This window comes from Xiphias gladius, chromosome 8 (genome assembly GCF_016859285.1).
Source record: "Xiphias gladius isolate SHS-SW01 ecotype Sanya breed wild chromosome 8, ASM1685928v1, whole genome shotgun sequence".
In the NCBI taxonomy this organism is placed as follows: Eukaryota; Metazoa; Chordata; class Actinopteri; order Istiophoriformes; family Xiphiidae; genus Xiphias; species Xiphias gladius.
In genome coordinates this window covers 5,036,170-5,057,972 of record NC_053407.1, presented here as the reverse complement: position 1 = coordinate 5,057,972, position 21,803 = coordinate 5,036,170, and the positions used below count along the sequence as shown (strand labels likewise).

The window sequence follows — 21,803 nt, the reverse complement described above, 5'->3', positions numbered from 1 at the left end:
AGAGATGAAAAGCATGCTACAGAGGTCTGGTAAACTCACTTATTTCAAACTCCAAATGCCCAGATTCTTCTCATTTAAAACTTGACATCACTTGACGAAGCTGCAGCCAGCAAGCTTCAGCTTCATATTTACCATACAGGTGTGACAGTGGCATCAATTTTCTCATCTAACTCTCATCAAGAACGTTAATAGGTGTATTTCCCAAAAAGTCAAACTATTCCTTTAAGACACAAGTCTCAAGTCAATTTTTAAAGTCTAAATTTAGAATTAATGTGTCAACAAAGTAAAGTGTCTAATCTCAAGTCAACGCTCAAGCAAAATGTAGAAAATCAATTCAGAAAATATAGTAACAATTTATTATCTAAAATAAAGCTTGATATCTCAAACATGGAATTTTGATACGAATCAAGATGCTACCAGTTTACTTTTACTAAGTCCGCTTTTCAGATTTGTCAAGTCTTATGTCACTAGAACCCAACACAAGTGTCGGTCAATTCTTTTCACAGATCAAGTCAAATAGGTAGAACTGTGAGTTAGACTTGAGTTCAAATCATGCAATTTAAATCCACACTCCTGCCATCAGCAATGTTGTGTGAGCATCAAGCTGATCATTGTCATCTAGTCTCATCTAGTTTACACTGTAGCTAACAAGCTCTTTCACACCAATAAGCAGTTTAAGGCCAAGCAGTGGTTAAAAATGACTTAAAGTTAGCAATAATTGCAAGCATTATGTATATGAGATGCCAATATGCAAACATAGCCAGTCCTCTAAAGCTTTATCTAATTTCTCTGTGGTGTGAAACCAATTCACACTGATGCAAACACACTAGCTACTGCTTTGCCCTCAAAGACAACGCAGAACCAATTTACCCCTTCAGCATTAGGAGCCCTCCCTTGCCGCGGAACTAGAGCCTGAAAAGCAGATAATTTCTTTTTCTTAGTGTTGTTATGCAGTGACAATTGATCTTTATCCTACATTTCAAAACTGTATGTTACATCATGGTGAAAAAAAACAAACTTGAAATCAACAGAATGCATTTCAATCAAAGTAAGTAATGACACTTCTTCATAATGATGATGCTGCTAGTCTAACATGTAAGCTGTATAACACTTCCATTTTCAAAGGAGCCTTGGCTTAAACCACAGGAAAACAGGAAAAAATGACAAAACGAGACCATGAACTCTGGGTTAGATTTGTTTCTGCAACATCCACATGCATCTTACCAGACTGGTATTGGGTCTGTGGTCTGTCTCATAGAGGATGGCCAGTATCTGAGCCTTAGCATCTATGGCTGTTGATACCTTTCCAACTGTACGCTAACGTTAAGGCCAAAGATACACAGGCGCAGAGTGTTGGAGAGCAAAAACAGAAGGAAGTGGAAACAAAAAAGAAGAGTTACAAAGAGGAAGAATGAAAAAGCAAAAAGAAAATTCATTGTTCACTATCAATTTATGGACTGAATCAAGACTGAGGTATTGACTAGTACCTCTTTAATGTAATTTGGAGCTCCACTCGGACATCTCTCATAGTCAACAATTGACTTTTTAGTGATTCTTCTGGCATTCTCAAGAGCGCAGGTCCCGTTGCACTAAATGAACACCAGAATGAGAATCACTTGTACAATGATAAAGAGTTCATCTATGTCATAAGAAAACAGAGTGCCAAGAATTTTCAACAATCCATGTTTTCTACCTGCACTATGAATGTACTGTTTTTAATACCAACCTTTCCTAAGGCTGGAAATATGTGAATGCAATAAAAAAATACAACAGTCACATGTGATGTTTCTCCTTGAAAAATGAAGAGACCATGTATTATACCATTATATTAATGGTAGAGACCGTTATATTAATGAGTAACTTAGACATCAAAGTAAATTGTCACAGCTCATGTCCTGACAATTCTACTTACCAGAATTTTAAATTATTATTATCATTATTTCACTAGTTTGTAGCCTTATGCCACAGAAATAATACACATGAATTCTAAAGATGAGTTAAACGAGTCAAGTTCTCAGGAAATGGATCTACAAAACTATCTTTAGACATTGACAATGGCTTTTAATAATGGCTTAATAAATAATAAACTAATAGTAAGACTTCAGAAAGCAATCTAAATTCATATATAGCACAAGGCTTGTAGATCTTGACAAAGCAACCATGTCAAACTGCTCAGCTCTGTTCACTCCAGCAGAAAATGTTTGCTGTCTAGAAGAGTTCAACAATCAAAACAACATTTTAGTTCAGCGAATTCAGCAAAAAGAGTAACAATACAGAAAATTTCCAGTTGTATAAAATATCAACACAGTGCCACAGATGCTGTGGCTTCTTGATATGACAGGGATCAGTACTCATGCTAATGTAGTCGGGCTCGGATTTCGGCAAATTAATTTCACTGATGACATTCTCACTGCTGTATATATAAAGAGTTTACTGGGCTCTCTAAAACTCTTTCCCCTCATTTTACTCGATCTACAGTATGTTAGAAAACCACAAATTATGAGCCACGTTTCCATTTTTTTGTCATTTGGTATGACTCGTCAGTGGGTATCAGTGATTGTTACCATGCAAACATGGTTCTTAGTTGAGAGCTAGCCTAGGGATTTGGTGGCTAACATTTTAGGCTTACCAATGTTCAAAGCAACCGCGCTTCAGGTACTGGTCAGGTGCCTTCCCCAAGAAAAACAATCAGAGGTCAAAAAAGGGGGCTTTTGCATACTGAAAGATGTCTCAGAAGAAGGTGTTTACATCTGCCTCAGTGCTCAGCCATGTAAGTTAATAAATTAAAACTAAAACAGAACTCAGAGACATCTTTCTGAGCGCAAAAGACCCCTTTTTTGACTTTTAACATTTTAGGCTTAAAATTTTTCTGTGAAACTGTCTAACATTCCTTAAACTAATCAAAGACCAAAATTAAGACTGGCCTAACACTACAGAGCAGTCTGAAATACTGTTGTGAAAGCACCCCCACTGGTGTAAAAATTGGAATGTTTGTTTAATTTTGATGTCTTGAAGTTTGCTAACTTTGTATCAAAATCCTGGAAAAGAAGGGACGATCATTATATAATTGGCAGAATTCCCATTTACTATAGACCTAATCTGAGAAACTCTGAGTAGGATATTTTCCACGGAGATCTGCAGGTTATTTGCACTAGACTAGCAGGCCAACTTCAGGTAGGCTGTTGATATGCATAAGGAAACTGATACCTTCATGTGATCATGTTCAGCTAATTTCCCATCATCAAATTTCTCCTGAGTAGTTTTGTGGACCGTGTGCTCAATTTTATTATTATTCAGAGAACTCTCATATTTCCTCTCATGCTTGTGCATTAAAGAAACTGGAACGTAAGGCAAGCTGCTGTGTCCATTTTAACAGTTAGTCGCAAGGAGGGGAGAGGAGATCTCTCGGCTAAGGTGAGCAGAGGTTTTGTTGTTGCATGTGAAGGAATCAACATCAATAGAGGATATTTGCGCTTTTTTTATAGAGTCAGTGTAAGACAAGATAGTAGAGGAGTCTTTCTGAATTTTGTCCTTGTGTCCAGAAGTGTACAAGGGAGAGGAGACTGAGGAGAAGCCAGCCTTGGCATTATGGTCAGTGACAGAGTGGACCAAAGAATAGACAGTGGAGCTCTTAGATACAGAGGCAGACAGAGGAGGAGGTGGGGATGAAGAAAGAGGGGAGGAGGTATATACTCCCACCTAAAGAAGAAGAGTTACAAGGACATTAAAGACTTAGTAGAATAGAATGATGAAACAGGAGAGACAATAACTTGATTTTGTCAACTCCAGGGCTTAATTTCACATAAAGCTGGTGGAGGGTGTGTACACAAGTCAGTGACATTGAAATCAGGATCAATCTGTATTTATCAAGTGTCTCAGAATCATTCCTTGGAATTGTGCTGACAGTTACACTACAATGTGACGTGGCTGGTTTTAATTTCTCAGCCACAGGGTAAAAGGTACTTTATACTGTAGTTTTTTGACATTTGTGCTTTCAGATATCAGACAGAGCTGTACTTCAAAATGCAGACAATAGCATCGCTTTTTTTTTTACAAATAGTGGGTAACTTGACTGTGTGACATATCGTCATATTGTTTATAATACCTTTATATTGTGCAGTATTGCATAAATACCATTCATATTGCAAGCCCACAGTGGACTATAGAGAACGTGGAATTTTCTATACTGTTACCTGGTCTCGGTAAATACGTCATATCAGTATGACCATACCTCTCAAATGTTATATGGCCCACCATCCTTAATTTTCAATAAATAAATGATTAACAGGGCAACTGTGGCTTAGGAGGTGGAGTGGGTCGTCCACTAACCAGAAGGTCGGTGGTTCGATCCCTGGCTCCTCTAGTCCGCATGTTGAAGGGTAAGATACTGATATATCATCCTTGTATCATTGGTCTGTGAGTGTAGAAAGTGCTGTATGTATAACATAAGAAAAGATAAGTGGTATATAAGTGCAGTCCATTTACCATTTAACCCGGGATTTGCATGAATGCAGCTTGTGGAAATGAACAAATCTGAGGCATTGTAAGAGCCATCATTGATTGATACTACCAAACTTGTTGGTTGTGACAGAGCCAAATCATCACTGTTGAAAAGCTGCATTTTTCCGCTTGCAATAGGGTTGTGAGGACCTCTGTTTTGGCAGAGAGAGCACACATACTTTTTTTTAAAAACAGTATATTTTAATAACTTCAATGTCTTAAATGGACATCTCTCCTCCCATGGAGTATGTGTGCATATCTAAGCAAGAAACACTATCAGCTGCCACCGTGAAAGTTTAGGACACCGCTGGAGCTCTCCTAACTATTGGTTTAGAAAAGTTAAGAAAGCTGATGAAATGCTTTTACTCCTAGTCCTAAAAGTTGGACTAAGCTGTGTATCACTGATTTTTAGCTAGTAAGGACTGAAATTCGCGCTCTGACATGATTGATAAATGGAGGCCCAGTTTTGTTTTGTTTCAAGAGGGAATGTTTTTACACAATAAACTTAAGAGACTTAAAACTAGATAATGTTGAACTCAGAATTGACAATTAAAAACCACTAATTCACCACCTGCATCAGATAAATTGTCGAGTTTTTGATGATCAAAACACACTTTACTACTATTTTACTATTTCAGTTTTAAAAAGCAGAGACAGCAAACAATGGCAAGTAATCAATTGCACTACAAAACAGTAATAAACCTCTCAGATAATGCATGCATGCATGCATGGAAGACAACTAATCAAAAAAGAAGGAAACTAATAATCATAATCCACCTGAAGGTCTCAGACCCCTGAAAACACATCCAGCTACAGCTCAGCAACTGCCAAGCGATGATCAATGGTAACATAACATTGTGGTTATCTACACATACAGTTACATACAAAATATTTGGACAGTCACATAATTTTCGTAATTTTGCCTCTGTCAGAAGGACAGTGGATTTGAAACGGAACCATCAAGATGTGACTGAAGTGTAGACTTTCAGCTTTAATTCAAGGGTCTCATAAAAATATTGTATTAACCGTTCAGGAGTTACAGCCATTGCAATTTATAGTCCCTCACTTTCATAAGCTCAAAAATAATTGGATAAAATAACATAATTGTTAATATAAGTATTATTTTTAATACTTGGATGAAAATCCTTTGCAGCTAATGCCTGCCCAAAGTCTGGAATCCATGGACATCACCAAATGCTGAGTTTCCTCCCTTGAGATGCTTTGTCAGGCCATAACTGCAGCCGCCTTCAGTTGCTGCTTGTTAGAAGGCCTTTCTGCCCTCAGTTTTGTCTTCAGTAAGTGAATAACATGCTCAATTGGGTTGAGGTCAGGTGACCGACTTGGAAAGTGATATTTCTTTACCTTTAGAAGCTTGGGTTTCTTGCAGTATGTTTTGGCTTATAATCCATCTGTGCTGTGAAACACTGTCCTATCAGTTTTGCAGAACTTGGCGCAATCTGAGCAGATAGTAGAAGTTATCCTGCCACTTCTATCAGCAGTCACACCATCAATAAACACCAGTGACCCAGTTCCATTGGCAGCCATACATGTCCATGCCATAACATTGCCTCCACCATATTTGACAGATGATGTGGTATGCTTTGGATCATGAGCCGTTCCTTTCCTTCTCTACACTTTTCTCTTACCATCATTCTGTTACAAGTTAATCTTGGTTTCATCTGTCCAAAGAATCTTGTTCCAGAACTGGGCAGGCTTTTTTAGATGTTTTCTGGCAAAGTCTAATCTGGCCTTTCTGTTTTTGAGTGTTACCAGTAGTTTGCACCTTGTGGTAAAAGCTCTTTATTTACATTCATGAAGGCACCTCTTGATTGTAGGCTTTGACAATGATCCACCTACCTCCTCAACAGTGTTCTTGACCTGGCTAGATGTCGTGAAGGGGTTTTTCTTCACCAAGGAAAGAAGTCTGCCATCATCCACTTTAGTTATCTTCTGTGGTCTTCCAGGCCTTTGGTGTTGCTGAGCTCGCCATGGCATTCCTTCTTTTTAAGAATACATCCAAGTGTTGATTTGGCCAGTCCTCAAGTTTCTGGTATCTGACTGATAGGTTTGTTTTGTTTTTTAGCCTCATGATGGCCTCCTTCATTTTCATCAACACCTCTTTGGACCACATATTGAGAGTTCCCATGAACAGCTACCAAATGTAAATTCAGCACTTGGAATCAACTCCAGACCTTTTATCTGCTTAATTTGTCATTAAATAATGAGGGAATAGGTCATATCTGGCCATGAAATTTATTATCAGTAAATTTTCCAATTACTTTTGAACCTCTGAAAATTAGGGACTATATATAAAATGGCTGTCATTTCTAAAGAGTTCATGTGATGAAGTATGCACACTTAGTAAAGCAGTTATTATGACTATACTGCAGTCTCAACTATAATATTATTCAAACATTAAAAAGTTCATGCCAACCTGTGACTCAGAAGGAGGAGAAAGAGGAGCAGGAGTAGGTTTGTTGGACTCAGGAAACATGGAGCAGAGCAGGACGGCTCTCTCCTTTAAACTCCTCCTAGAAAATTCTCTAGTAGTGAGTTTCTGGGATTTACTCTGCAGGGACATTAGGTGGTCACAGTACGAAGAGAAAACATTAAAGATGAGCTGTAAATTTTAGGTAAAAGTTGTGATGACAAATATTGTACAGAATTAGAATGAAATTCACCTGCTGCATTAACTCATCTGACCACTCAATGGGATGATCAATACTTGACAGAATACAAGCAGAAAAATGACTGGTTGCAAGTTCAGGAAAGCTGCATTCTGGGTAGTCGTGTTCAGTAACATTAAGGCTGGATGAATGGGGAGGAGTTAATGGGCTCCTAAAGCATGATGGGGGAGGAGAGCAACTGTAGCCACTCTGAGGATGAGAGGGTTTGGGGGAATATAGGAAACTGGTATGTGGAGCTGAAGAACTAGAGTTCTCCAGTAAGCGAAGGTAGATGGAAGGCTGGAAGAAGAGATGAGGAGCAAGAGGAAACAGGAGAATATAGGTTTATGGTAGATATACATACACTATGTTTAATATGCTAATGACTGATTAATACTGAAATACTACAAACACTATTTTTAAAGAAAGTGAAAATAAGTGATCACAGGGAGGCATACCTGCCACTTGGGGCACCTGGGGGGCAGAGGAGGAGAGGGGATATCTTTGGGCTTTGCAAAACGGGGGTTATCTCTTTCCTTGTTTTCTTCCTCACCATCTTCCTCATTTGAAAGAGGAAGTGGAGTGGTGGAAGGAGACAGAGTAGGAGAATAGGATGGATTGGATGGGTCCTCATCAGACTGATACAAGGAGGTAAGGATGGGATAAGAGAGGAAAGAAAGGAAAGGACAAGGAAGGAAAAGGCCTCGAGAGATCAAAAATATAAAGCACATAATTAAACATTAAAAAAAAAAGAATGTGTTAACTACAGGGAATCTATGTGCAATGGTAAAGAACACTATAGGTTAAATTATCAGGGAACGGATATAAAAGGAAAGGCATCCAAAATATACAGATATTCAACTAATTTTGCAAAAGAATTATTAATCAGTATCAGTATTAACAGTAAAATAATTACGTGAAAATATTCAAAGTTAGTGTTGGGAGAGGTAGCAAAAGGCTATATTTTGCCATCTGTTTTCACACGTTCATTCATCAGAAACTAATACTATCACATGCACGTGCAAGGACAATACTTTTGAGTAAGGTTCTAAATGAAATCTGTTCTATATCAAACATAAAGACCTCAATTCAGCAAAGAGAGTTGAATTTTCTACTCCCCACACATTTGTATCATCCTTGTAAGAACAACCACAGATAAAGGAGCCTGGTTGAAACAAAGACCAACATGTTTACTTCTGAAATCAAACAGTATTAAAATCATCTGTTTCTCACCATGCTGCGTGTCTTTGCTGTTGAGGTGTTCTCTTCAAATTTGGCTAGCAGTTGAGTTGCCATAGAGCGGACCTTATTCTCCCGCAGCTCTCCATCCTCACCAGTAGGGAGTGCACTGTGACAAGAAATCTGATGCCACGCCAGGGACACAGATGGGATTATAGAAGTGAGGGACGACGAAAGAGTAGTAGGGGGTGTGATCTATTTGAGCCACATACTGCATGACACAGAACTTCTGCTGCTTTGGAAAATGATTTTCATTGATATGACTACCATGTTTACATGGGATTTTGTAACAGTGTTGCAGCCAATTATACACATCAGCATCAACTCAAAATCAAAACATAGCTGGGAAACTACACTTCTGCAATTTTTGCTAATTTAAAACATTTACTGTAACATACCTCTGTGAGGTAGTGGCTGCCCTTTCGCCGTCTCTTGTTAATAGAATCGTCTTCCACTGTCTTGTCATCCTGTGACAGTAGATACCACAATAAATATTCATTCACAGTGACATTAAACCTTACAAGTTTGCAAGTTTCTATACAGGTTGTCTTCCTTGTTCAAATCTACAAAGAGCCATTTGATTATGATTCATGTAAAAGTTGATACTTTAAGCTAATCATACAATATACTGTTCACATGAGGACACATTAAAAATCCCTCCAATCAACATGCAGATGACATCTATTGTTCATGAACAGATAACACGTTTATTACAAATAGTGTCTTTATCATTGTATTAGTTTAAGCTTATGTAATCAAGATTTGAATAACTGTAAAGAGTGTACTGGTGATGAATGTAGAACAAATAGCTGATGAAAAAGGAGAGGAGAGATTGACTCTTCAATCCTCAAAGAAAGCCTCAAATGAATGTCACAGACAAAGACACACAAAAAAGGACAATTAAAAATTAGATGGTATTTCACCTTACCCTGGGTATCCTCTTCCTGGGTGGAGGCAGGCTCAGCAGTCTGTGGTTGGTTTTAGATGGATAATCTTTACTATTTTCATCTGGTTCTGTTCTATCTGGAAAATAAACACAAACATACAGTTTTACATTATGGTTACTTATTTATTTTCAGAAAATTGTACTTAAAATACTTTAACTTCAAATGAAAATAGAGGAGTCTAAAAGTTGCAGAGTAGGACTCATTTGAAATTAAACTCCTATAAACAGGTTTCTCATTTACAAACAATCAAGGATGTGGGCACAGCAGTAGTGAAAAAAACAACAACACATTTTTAGTATTAAAAAATGTACAGTTACATTTTTCCTTATGGGTGATTTTAATATAAACAGATGATAAATCAGACAGGAAAAACTTAAGGAGATGACATACAAATTTTATCTTACTCAACTGGTGCATGGACCAACAACAGTGACTAATTCCTTTCAGATGCAAGTTGACCTGATGTTTACGAACAGACTAGAGAGAATATCAAAATCCTGGAACCTGCTAACTGGCCTAGCTGACCATAATATTACATTATCGGTACAACCACCAGAAAATGGTTTGAACATATAATTAAAACAAAACCTAACCATCAGAGAATTCAAAAACATAGAATGAACAACTTTATACATGCTCTAAAGCAAACTCATTGGTCTAATCTTCTGTCCCGTGATTACATTGAGTATAGCTGTAATACTTGTTGACAACTATTAACAAAGTAATATCCTCATTCACTAGGAAGATACAATACACGGCAACAAATTAAAGAGCGAGATCATGCAATCAAGCACATATTTACATCCCTTAGAAATAAGGTATTAAGGAATATTAAAGAAGCTTAAAGCTGAGTTTTTTATTAGAGTAATTGATGATGCAAAGGGAAACGGGAAACTGATCTGGAAAAATGTTAAACTAACTGGAAGAAATCATCATAGAACAAAGGAACTTAAACTTAAATTGAACAGAATCTTAACCCAAGATCAGGATACAATTAGCACTTTTAACCACTTTTTTGATAAACTCAGTTGAGGAGCTGGCCCAAAGCTTCTCCAGTAACATAGTGTGTACTCCCCAACCAATTTTCAAAAGTCTGAATCTGAAGTGGTAAATATCATAAGCACCTTAAGGGCCTCAAAAGCAAAGGATGCCCATTTCCTACCTAACTAATCTGTCAATTAAGCAAGGACTTTTTCCAAGCCCCAACAGCTGACTTAGCAGCTGTAACATCAATTTTCAAGGCTGGTGATCAAACAACTCTGGGAAACTAGAGACCTATCAGTTTTTTACCTGCAGATTCCAAAGTCGGCAAGAAATGGGAGTAAAGCAGCTGACGCTCAACTGAATGAGGGTCACACCCCTCAACCCCCATCAACATTGTAATTCAGATTTTGTATTAACCACTCAACAGAAACAGTCACCTGCTACTTTCTTTAAAATGTAAAAACTAAAAACTACATGAAGGTGGTGTAATAGGTGCAGTTCTTTTGGATTGAAGGAAGGCTTTTAATACTGTAAATCATAAGGTATCCCTTTCAAAGCTATCCCTGTTTAATTTTTCTACTGATACAATTAAATGGATGAATTTATATTTTTTTTTAAAAAGGAAGTAATGTGTACTAATTTGCAATACTCAATCAGTATATCTTAACTATAATACTGTTGTTCCTCAAGGATAAATACCGGGCCCTATTTCGTTCAGCTTGTATATTAATGACCTGCCTTTAGTCTGTCCATCTGTCAACATACAAATGTATGCTGAGGACACAGCTCTTTATGCACATGCTAAAATCAAACCACAAGCTGCTAAAAAAACTAACTGAAGCCATGGTCCATGGTCCATGTATCTGATTGGTATTTCATGTTTACATTTGAGCATATGCAAAACTGTCTGTATGTTTTTCTCACAGAAACTGACAGGGACTCACCATCCTGATGTCTTTGTTAAAGGAGAAACGCCCAAGATGGTGTCTGATTTTAAATATCTTGAAATCATTCTAGATTCAAATATGTCACTTTAAAACCATGCTAAAATGGTGGCCAGTGCTATCAAACTTACCCTGGCTAACTTTATGTACACAGGCCATACCTAACAGCAGAGGCAGCCAAGCTCTTTATGTATGCTATGATCTTCTCCCAAATAACATATTGTTTTGCTAGCTAGTAACAAGCAAGCACAACAACCCTAAAACCATTTGAGTCCCTTTACAAAAAGAAACTAAAAACATTTGACCAGAAGGCCAATAGCTATAACCATTACAATATGGTACAAAAGTAAAATGTATTTAATTATGATAGTTTTAAACATATTGCCAGTACCTGCCTCATCAGGGTGGCAGGGTAACAAGGGCAATTACCAGTAGGGACTGTGTTGTACAATACAGACGTAGTAAGTTTGGGAAATAAGTCTTCTCAGTTAGAGTCAACCGCTAATGGAATACTCTACTCTAGTTTCGTAACTTTTAAATATAAACTTAATATATGGCTTAAAACATACCACCACCAACTTGCAATTATGTGTAATCATACCAACTTATCTCTGACACTGCCTCACACTGCTTGCTTTTGCATTATACTTTTTTTTTTTTTGTAATGTTTTGTTTTCTATGCAGTGTTGTTACTTAATCATGGTTGTGTTGTGTTGCCTTGTTTGGTATATTGTATTATCTATTGTTATTATCTGTAGACAATTGTGATTAGTCACTTGTGATAAATCATTTTATTCTAATTTTAGGTTGCTGCTTCAAGAACTGGCTAGGGACAACAGATGAAAATTAGCCAATAGGGCTAACTCTGGTTCATTTACGTTTTTTACTGTTGATTAATGTGCACTGTCCCCTATTGAATAAATAAAATAAAAAAAATTAAGAAATAAACTGTGTTTGTCACAGACCATCACTGTACAACTTCAAAGCACAGAAAATCACCTCACACAAGTAATGTCAGCTTTTTCAAAAGGTAACATTAGCATCATTCAAATACAATGGCATGCGGTATAGATATCATTACTGGCCAAGGTGCAGCACTTACAAAAAAAGCTAAATATGAATAAACCATGCACTTAAGCTCCTAAAATGTCCGCAAGTAAATTCCCACCAAATGGGCCGTGAAAATGTTCACTGAAGTAAATAATTTTCACAGGCTTTCAGAGGTGTGGATTTTTCTTTGGTGAAAGTAATGTGAGTGATATAAAGGTCTGCAGGACATTAACATTACAGCACTATAAGTGAAAAGTGGTTGAAGCTGGAACTTACTGGGTTGGTGTGACAGTTGCTGAGGGCCTCCAGAGTTAAGCAAAGCTTCAATAGACATAGCACACATACCAGTCATGTCTCTGGCAGGCACTAACCTGACCAGGGTTACGTAATGTGCAACTCTAGCTCACACAGTGGAAAAAATCATCCCTGAACATCAGTTATTTCAAATACAACTGGTCTATACTTTAATGGAATGTATACTTACTTTGTATATGTATACTTACAGAATTGAAAACACAATGAAAATGTTGTCACAACAGTAGTAAGTAGTACCCATTTGATTGTGACCATTTATTAGCTTCTCTAAACTGTCTTACAGTTGTGTTTAACCTCTACAAATCGAGACTGACACCACACTGGGAGCAACTTATTGTGATATATGGTTATGTATGGTTAAGTACTATTTTGCCCTTTCTGTAAAAGGAAGAAGAGTTGACGATCCTATTTTCTTAGTTTTTTTTTTGGTTAGGTATAGTATTATACACATTTTTTTTGTGGTTATGATGAAACTCTGCATCTAAGAGTACACTACATAGATGGCCACGCCATTTTCCCATCTGTTTGTTCTGTATGGTTAGATCCACTCTTCATATGCTGGAGTGACTCTGTAAAATAATAATTTCCTTTTGACAAACTGGGGTAGGGAATTCAGAGGGGCACTGATGCTCTGAAATCTACGGTAACTTTCGAGGCTGTAGTTTACGAGGGTGTTGTGTTAGTTGTTTGTTTTCAGTCCTGTACGCTTAGATTCAAGGATTGAATGAAGAATGACCTGACATTTAAGAGTAAGGAGGACAAAAACCCCAAATTAAATCCACGAGTCTTTAGCAGTCTGTTTGCTCTAGAGCTTAGCATTCACAATATTGAGTGACTGTAGGAGATTAGAATTACCCTCACTGACTTTTTAACAAGAAAAATTGTGCATACATTCTACTAGTGAAAAATTATTAACTCAGTACAGCTAAGTATCCATGGTATTTTTTGGAACAATTTCATGTGAAAAATGACATGTTAATCCACTGTCTAATGACTATTAGCTTTCACTCTTAGCATTTACCTTCCCTGCAAAACTAAGGGTAAGGTTAATTACAAAGCTTCACCACATATTTCTCATAATTACCTGTCATTTAGCTTAACACATCCTTATTTATTATATTTAATACGAGGTATATGCTGAAGAACTTCACAGCAGGTAACAACAGAAGCATGAAGGACACTTACCATTGTTTACTGATGAATTCCTGAAGAGCTCGTAGAATTTGGAGAGGTAGAGGACCATTAATAGCTTGTCTGGTTCAGCCTCCACAGCCATCTCCTTTCCTGTAGTCACTGGCTGGATGCTGAACTCTCGCTCAGCCACATCAAATGCTAACTGGTTGTTCTCAATCACGTCCTCCTCTTTAAGAGATTCATAATCGCTGAGATGGAAAGAAAGTCAGAGAAAGAGTAGGGGAGGTTAGTGGATCCAGGATTGTGTGTATGAGTTTTAAATGTTTCTTAAAAACATTTAAAACTTTAGAAACATTTTCCATATCACCAGCACTGAGCGAATGGAAAGACAGTGAGGTGAAATGACATGAGGAAACAGAAAACAGGGAGAAGGGATTTTATCTATTTTACATTATATGATCTACTTGTTTTACTCAGATTATGTGTGTGTATTCTTATTGAGCAAGAGATGAAAATAAAATGACTTTTTCTAAACAAAGATTTTATGTTGGGACCAGACACATTTACTTAAATACACTATTAAAGAATGTCCTATTCAGGATTAAAGAAGTAATTCTTACCTAGTTTGATCATACACGCTGCACTGACTCAACCACTTCCTTAAGTTATACCAAGACCACAGTACAAGTCTCTTGCCATGAATGCGGACACACAGAGTTGTAATGCTCAGTCACACCAGAAAACTGAGCAGCTGACAGAAACAGTGGTCATTTTAGGATTTCTCAGACTCAGCTTGTGGGATCAACTGTGCTTTGTCAGCTTTCATGATTCTTATCTGTTTTTTGTCTGACTCAGTTATGTGCTGATCTGAATGCTAACACTACTGTATGCTAACATGCTTGTGTCATTTTTAACAGCAGGTCACTATTTTGTTTGTATAATGTCAGTTGCATGCTTGCGCTTGTACATGGGATAAATATTCCTGGTGATGGTGTTATTGCAGTAATTGACAGTTGGTGACAGTAACACGCAAAGAATGTAGCAATGTGCCAGCAAAAGGCAAAGAAGACGACTTCTAGCTCACAAACATGGATGTAAACAAATGAGGCTTCAATATATATAGAAAAAATTTATTTATTATAGGGAAAGAAATGTATTTAAAATATCGCCAGCCCTAAAGGACTGCCACCTGAACACCTAAATTAATTAACTTAAAAATAAACAGAAGAGGAGTTGTACATAAAAACCTAATGAACATTAAGACCACTACTGCAAAAAGTACAAAAAAAATAGGAGAATTAAATGTGGTTTCTTAAACATTAGATCGCTCCCATCTAAAGCAGTATTAGTAAATGATCTAATATCAAATCATCATTTGATTTTGTTTGTCTTACTGAAACCTGGTTGTGTCATGATGAATATGTTAGCTTAAATGAATTCACGTCTCCCAGTTATATTAATACTCAGATTCTTCGAGGCACTGGCCGAGGAGGTGGAGTTGCAGCCATTATCGCTAAACCCACTCACTGTTTTAACACCACCCTCGACCTTGTTCTGATCAATGGCACCGACAACTTTCCAAAGAATCGTCTTTTTTCAGACCATCATTTATTGACTTTTGAATTCCTATTACTGGACTACACACGATTAGGCAAAAATGTCTTTAGTAGATTTCTATATGACAGTGCTGTAGCTAAATTTAAGGAAGTAATTCCATTAGCACTTTATACACTGGCATGTTTCAATATAACAGAGGACTCATATGCTAACTTTAATCCCTCCTAAATTGATCATCTTGTTGATAGTGATGCAGGCTCAATGCAAATGACACTCGACTCTCTAGCCCCTATAAAAAGAAGATAATAAAACAAAAGGTGGGGTTAGCTCCTTGGTTTGACTCCCAAACCTGCATATTAAAGCAATACAAAATCTTGAAAGTATATGGCGTTTGACCAAACTGGTAGAATCCTGTTTAGCCTGGCAAGACTGTCTTAATTTATTTTCAAACACAGGAATCTTAGAAATAGCAGTAACCGGACATTATTTTAGACTGTTTTTCTCCCATCGACCTTCACCAACTAACCTCAACAATTTCTTCTTTTAAACCAGTCTCAAACTGTCTCTTAGACCCAATCCCAACTAGGCTGCTTAAGGAAGTTTATCCTTAGTTAGCATTTCTTTACTCGATATAATCAATCTGTCTTTTTTAACAAGATATTTCTATATTCTGGACTGAAGTGTCGGACCAACAGTCTGACCAGCCAACATTCGCATCCCTGGAGCAGCTTGCTCCACTCGCGTAGCTAAAGACTGCTTTGTCTGATTGGCGAAAGTTGAGACCATGGAAAAAACACCTACCATCCAAACATCACATTCTCCATATGAGAATTTATGCTATACAGTCCTTGATGAAATTATTGGCACCCCTGAATTTTAAGTACAGAATTTAGAATATCCTCAGAAATAAATGCAAATTAACCAATTTTGTATAATCTGAATGTTTAATAAATGAACAAGAACAAAAAAATTCTTTCATATAGTGAAATGAAAAATAGACATAAAATGTATACTTGACATAATTATTGGCACCCTTTTGATGAATTTAAATTAGTTCTTCAAACAAAATAAAAAAAACAACAAAGACTCACCTGTGCTTAATTTTTAGTGTTTACATGACCTGAATTAACCAATAAATAATGGTTTTACTGCATAAAAGGGGCTGTCTGTTTCCAGTGTCTTTTTCATAATGTCGAAGATAAGAGAGCTGTCTGAGAGCATCAGAAATGCTATTATCACTTTTATGAGTGTGAAACCTTTCAATTTCAATTGAGATTCCAAAATGGGTTCCTTAATCAGTAGTAGTAAGAGACACGGAGATAATCACATTCGCATTTTAAGAGTTGCAGACACCGCTGATATATAAATAAATAAATAAATATTTTTTTTAAATATCTGATTGTTTTCTTCCAGTGTAACTTTACGGTCCTAAAAGGTTTTCCAAATTTCAGTTGAGATTCAAAAATGAGTTCCTTAATCAGTAGTAGTAAGAGACACAAAGATAATCTGTGCCAAATTAATTCACCAAACATTCAATATATGATTACTAATTACAGTCAACATAAATGCGACCAACTGAAATTAAGGGTTGAGGAATGTGGTTTCCCAGCGGCAGGTGGCTTCAGCATCAAACAACTCCAACTTTTAAGAGCCAAATCAGAAGAGAAAGAGAAAGAGAGTCAGGAAAAAAATAATAAATGCAGGAATAATAAAGTGTTTCAGGCTGCTTTGGAAAGCTTATGCATACTGGATGGAGGAAGCAACAAATAGGAACAGACGCACTAAGGTAGGGCTGGCTCGGCTAACGGGTGTGTCTCAGTGTGTTAAGCTAGATCCTGATCTGGACTCGGCTCCGCCAGAAAGACGCCAGCAACAGCAGCACCAGGACCAGTCTCATAATCAAAATCAGCCACAACCCGTCCTAGTTCCACCACAACATCCTCAAACAACATCCACCTCCCTATCAGGATTTGCAGGAAGAGATAGAGCGACTGGGAGCAGTGGAATTTGACTCATGGGACAGACCAAACAAATTAACCACACTAGATCCAGCCCCATCAGCTGCTGCCTGCAAGTTATCATCATCAAGTCTGAGATCAGTGACATGATAAAACGCACATGTGTCACATGGGACTCTGGCAGACTATCTCTCATCGAACAGCACAACATTCATGCTGAAGCTCTCGGGAGCGGCCGTGGGGTTGAGGAGGGGAAAGAGGATGCTCGGAAGCTTGTTACGTGTGTGGCAAGACTGGACATTGGGCCAAGGATTGTCCAAATAACAAAGGACCAGCTCAACATCATGCTGATTGACTTGAGGCGGAGTCGAAGAAGGTGCAGATCCTGGCAACACCACACCCAAGGTGACAACACGTGAGAGCACCAACAAAGACACACATAAGATGAATATACATGACACAAATCAGTTGATGGCTGATGCAAAAAAAACTTTGTTGCTAAATATTAAACAGGCAAAGAGAGAAATGTTGAATTATATGCTAAATACTCAAGTGATGCTTATAAAAACTCAAACAACGCTTGTTAATGATGCTTTAACACAAGAAGCAGCAAAACTCACCACATCCTCAGACGCAGATCACCTGAAGCCACAGGACTTACACTGTACATTGCATGTTTCATTTGGACAGAACAGAGATTATGAAGAGAAATGGTATAGGGGAAGTGGTAAATGACAAACTGAGAATTAACTGGCTCTATTGGTGAGGTGATCGCTGTGCTGCCTCTGTTCTTTTGCCTGAAATAACTTTTCCAAGACTGTTTCATATCATGTGTTCTGGCCCACGTGTGTCACTGGTGAAACAGAAAGAAAAACATTAGAAGTACACAAAAACAGTCAATTCTGGTTCGCGTTTCAGTTTGAAGGCAAATTTTCTTACGTTTACACATCTATGTCAAGATTAATGTGAATTTCCAACCGTCTTTAATGCAGCAGTAAAGGAAAATCTTGAAACTCTCCTCTTGCCTATGGGTAGTGCCCTGCTGCAGTATGTTGATTATTTGATGATTGCTCTACTGAAACATTTGGCTGAAAATGGGAATAAATTAAGCTTGTATGACATCGTACTGTAGACAATGGATTCCAAATTATGCAGAAATTGAGGCACCATTAGCAGCTATTGCTCATGGACAAGGCTTTACGGTAAATGACAAAGTTGAATGGACACCAGAAGCATCTGATGCATTTGAAGGCCTAATAACAGCACTGCAAACCACACCAACATTTGGCTTGCCTGACCCAAAGAGACCATTTACCCAGACTGTTGGTAACAAGAATGGTTATATGATGTCAGTACTCTTACAAGAACATGAGGGGCGACTGAGACCAGTAGCTTAGTTTTCATCCAAACTTGACTCTAGCTGCAGGCTTACCAAGATGTTTTAGAGCTGTAGCAGCTGCAGAGAAGACTGTTTTAGCCTCATGCGACATTGCGGGTTACTTAGACTTGACTCTGCTGGTTCCACATGCTGTCTCACTCATCCTATTGGAACAAAAAACATCACATCTTTCAGCAGTCAGGTGGTTCAGATACAATATTGTTTGGTTGGAAATACCTAACATCGCTGTGAAAAGATGTATTATTCTTAACCCTGCTACTCTTCTTCCCACCCCAGAAGATGGTCAGCCACATGGCTGTGTTGCTACCATAACTGAAGTTTGTTCACCCAGACCTGATTTGCAGTAAACAACCCTTGTGAAATGTGACCTGGAACTGTTTGTGGATGGATCGGCTTCTCACAATCCAGAGACAGGAAAAAATGAAGCAGGTTACGCTGTTATGACTCCGTTTGAGACTCTCATTTCAGAACCATTACCTGCCAACTATTCTGCACAAGCAGAAAACTCAAAGCATTGATTGAGGCATGCAAACTGGCAACAGGTAAAACAGCAACAATCTACACTGACAGCAGATATGCATTTGGTATTGTTCATGATTTTGGCACACTGTGGAAACACAGAAACTTTGTAACCTCATCTGGTAAACCCATTGCACATCACAAACTTATCTCTGCATTGCTTGATGCGATTTAGTTCCCAAAACAGCTTGCTGTGTGTAAATGCAAAGCTCACACTAACAACATTGACCTTGTTTCGCAGGGGAATTCAAAAGCAGATGCAGCTACCAAGCAGGCTGCGAAACAGACAATGACTGCTCAGTGTGTTTCTATAGCTGATAACACACCCTTGAAACAACAAACCCTGTTTACCTAAATATCTTTTTCCTCACCATGCTAAATTGTCATATGGGAAGGACCATGTATAAAAAGGGGGAAGTTAAATGAGATTCAAAGATATTGATTCACAGAAGGATTCTCTATCTTCTCCCAAAAAAATTCTTGTCAAAGTTGTGTGATTTGTACTACTAACAATATAGGCAGAGGTATCCAGACAGACCAAGCAGCTCACCCACCACCAGATAAACCATTTGACCATCTACAAATACATTTCATTGAGTTAACACCTAGTGAAGGGGAAAAGTATTGTTTTGTCATCACTGACATATTTTCTAAATGGGTTGAAGCTTTCCCAACAGCTAAACAGCGAAGGCTTTAGTTACTGAGATCATTCTGAGATGGGGAATTCCAGGTAAAATCAGCAGTGATAATGGTACCCCATTTGTCAGTGCTGCTCTGAAGAGCGTTAGAGAGTATTTGGCATTGACATGTAACAACACTGTGCTTATCATCCAGCCAGTGGTGCTGCTGTTGAGAGAGAAAATGATACACTCAAAAACAAACTTGAAAATTGTTATGACACAAGACTGCCGTAGACAAAAGCATTACAAATTGTTTGATGCAAATTAGAGCAAGAATAAGTTCTTGTAATGGTGTAAGTCCTTTTGAGATCCTGTTTAGCAGCCCACTCAACACAGGAATTGGACACGTTAAACTCCCGAGCACCAGCCAAAGTGAAGATGAAATGTTGCTTTATTGTGCAAACCTGACCTCTGTGCTTTGTAATGTTCACAAGTAGGTGAAAGCAACCCTACAAATGTCAGCTTAAACACCATTGCATGAGCTGAAACCTGGCGATTGGATTGTGGTAAAGGACCTGAGAGGAAGAACTGGAAGGGTCAAAGGTGGAATGGTCCATTCCAAGTGCTACTGATGACTGAGACCACAATTAAGGTTGCAGAGAGAGCCACATGGATACACACTAGCCACTGCAAGAGTTCCTGATCCAAGTGCGCATCTGCCTCACTGAAAGCACCTAACTCAAACCTGCCTCTTGTGTGTAGTGAGGGAGGGACGGTAACCATCTATGGCCTGCTTGTCTCCCGAGCTTCAACAAAGCACACTTGAGGATTAGGGTGTGAGAGTAGTAAATAGGTGATGGTACGATGGCACCACCTGGGCAGCCAAGGCCATGGCACCCGTTGAGACGACTGGGATGTAGGCTGCGAGGGGGAATCTGCATTTTCCTCCTCATCGCACTCATCTTGGTCATTCCTCCCCTTCACCCCTGGTGGTATCGCCCGCCGGAAGGAAGGACATGACAGCGTCACCGACAATACTTCAGCTCCAGCGAGCATACCAGCTCCAGTTTCCCCAATCACCCCGACGAGCCCGACCAAGGGATTGAATTTGTATAAATGCCACTAATGATAACTGCTGTTAATGATTGCCAGCTTGCCTCATGCATTAGCAATCTGTGAAATATTGTTTATTGTTTTATACATATTACCACTTTGTGCAGTTATGAACACTTCATGTATTCAAACCTGTAATGGCTTGCAATAACCCAGAGATCTGTAATCTTGCAAAAACATTTCTTGCATTTTATTAACTATTCTATCCTTGGATGAGTTTTTTCATGATGTCTTACATGCTATACTGACCACAGATGCTTTAAGATTGATGTTATTTTTACACCATGTTTCTATTGCTTTATTCTTACATATATCCCATACATGCCAAGGTTAAAAATTTCTTTTTGTGTGAAAATACAATGCTCAAAGGGGGAAAATGTAATGGAAAGTTTTAATACTTAATACATTTTACTATTCACCTTTTTATGGAATGCACTGATTGCTACCTTGAGAGATAAAACAATGCCAGGCAGACCACCTTCATCCCTGCGGCTGCGATAGAACGATTCCTGTGTGTGTCTTATCTCTTTGAACAGTTACACAGCAACCCCTCCCTTCTGTGCTCACCAAAGTATATAAATGCTCACTAAGTTTTGTACTCTTTGCTCATTATCATACATTGATCATTGCCATACATTGCTCATTGCTGTGTGACCTTTGATCTCTATATGCTTGAGACCATCTGCAGATAATGAATTAAACGAAAGACAAGAGTTGACTCCTAGTACTATATGGAACAGAAAGAATTTGCCACCACAGTAACCTTGGACATTTTATTAAAATATTTTGATTACACAAAATTGGTTAATTTGTATTTATTTTCTGAAGACATTCTAAATTCTGTACTTAAAATTCAGG

At 38.1% G+C, this 21,803-nt stretch overlaps 1 protein-coding gene across 13 annotated transcripts in view; it reads right to left on the bottom strand.

Annotated features, from left to right (window-relative positions):
- The window catches only part of mical2b (microtubule associated monooxygenase, calponin and LIM domain containing 2b), an 86,703-nt gene that overhangs the window by 23,147 nt on the left and 41,753 nt on the right, over positions 1 to 21,803 (bottom strand). For 5 of the 13 annotated variants that reach the window (XM_040132846.1, XM_040132845.1, XM_040132849.1 and 2 more), the window contains 11 exons: positions 13,831 to 14,027; positions 12,607 to 12,651; positions 9,334 to 9,428; positions 8,804 to 8,872; positions 8,400 to 8,528; positions 7,625 to 7,804; positions 7,182 to 7,466; positions 6,935 to 7,069; positions 1,488 to 1,589; positions 1,225 to 1,317; positions 871 to 912 (listed from right to left, as the gene is read on the bottom strand). In XM_040132846.1, the coding sequence (XP_039988780.1) occupies positions 871 to 912; positions 1,225 to 1,317; positions 1,488 to 1,589; positions 6,935 to 7,069; positions 7,182 to 7,466; positions 7,625 to 7,804; positions 8,400 to 8,528; positions 8,804 to 8,872; positions 9,334 to 9,428; positions 12,607 to 12,651; positions 13,831 to 14,027 (1,372 nt within the window). Of the gene's footprint in view, positions 1 to 870; positions 913 to 1,224; positions 1,318 to 1,487; positions 1,590 to 6,934; positions 7,070 to 7,181; positions 7,467 to 7,624; positions 7,805 to 8,399; positions 8,529 to 8,803; positions 8,873 to 9,333; positions 9,429 to 12,606; positions 12,652 to 13,830; positions 14,028 to 18,726; positions 18,837 to 21,803 lie in introns of those variants that run through there. The other 8 variants (XM_040132847.1, XM_040132848.1, XM_040132850.1 and 5 more) reach the window with 8 other exon arrangements.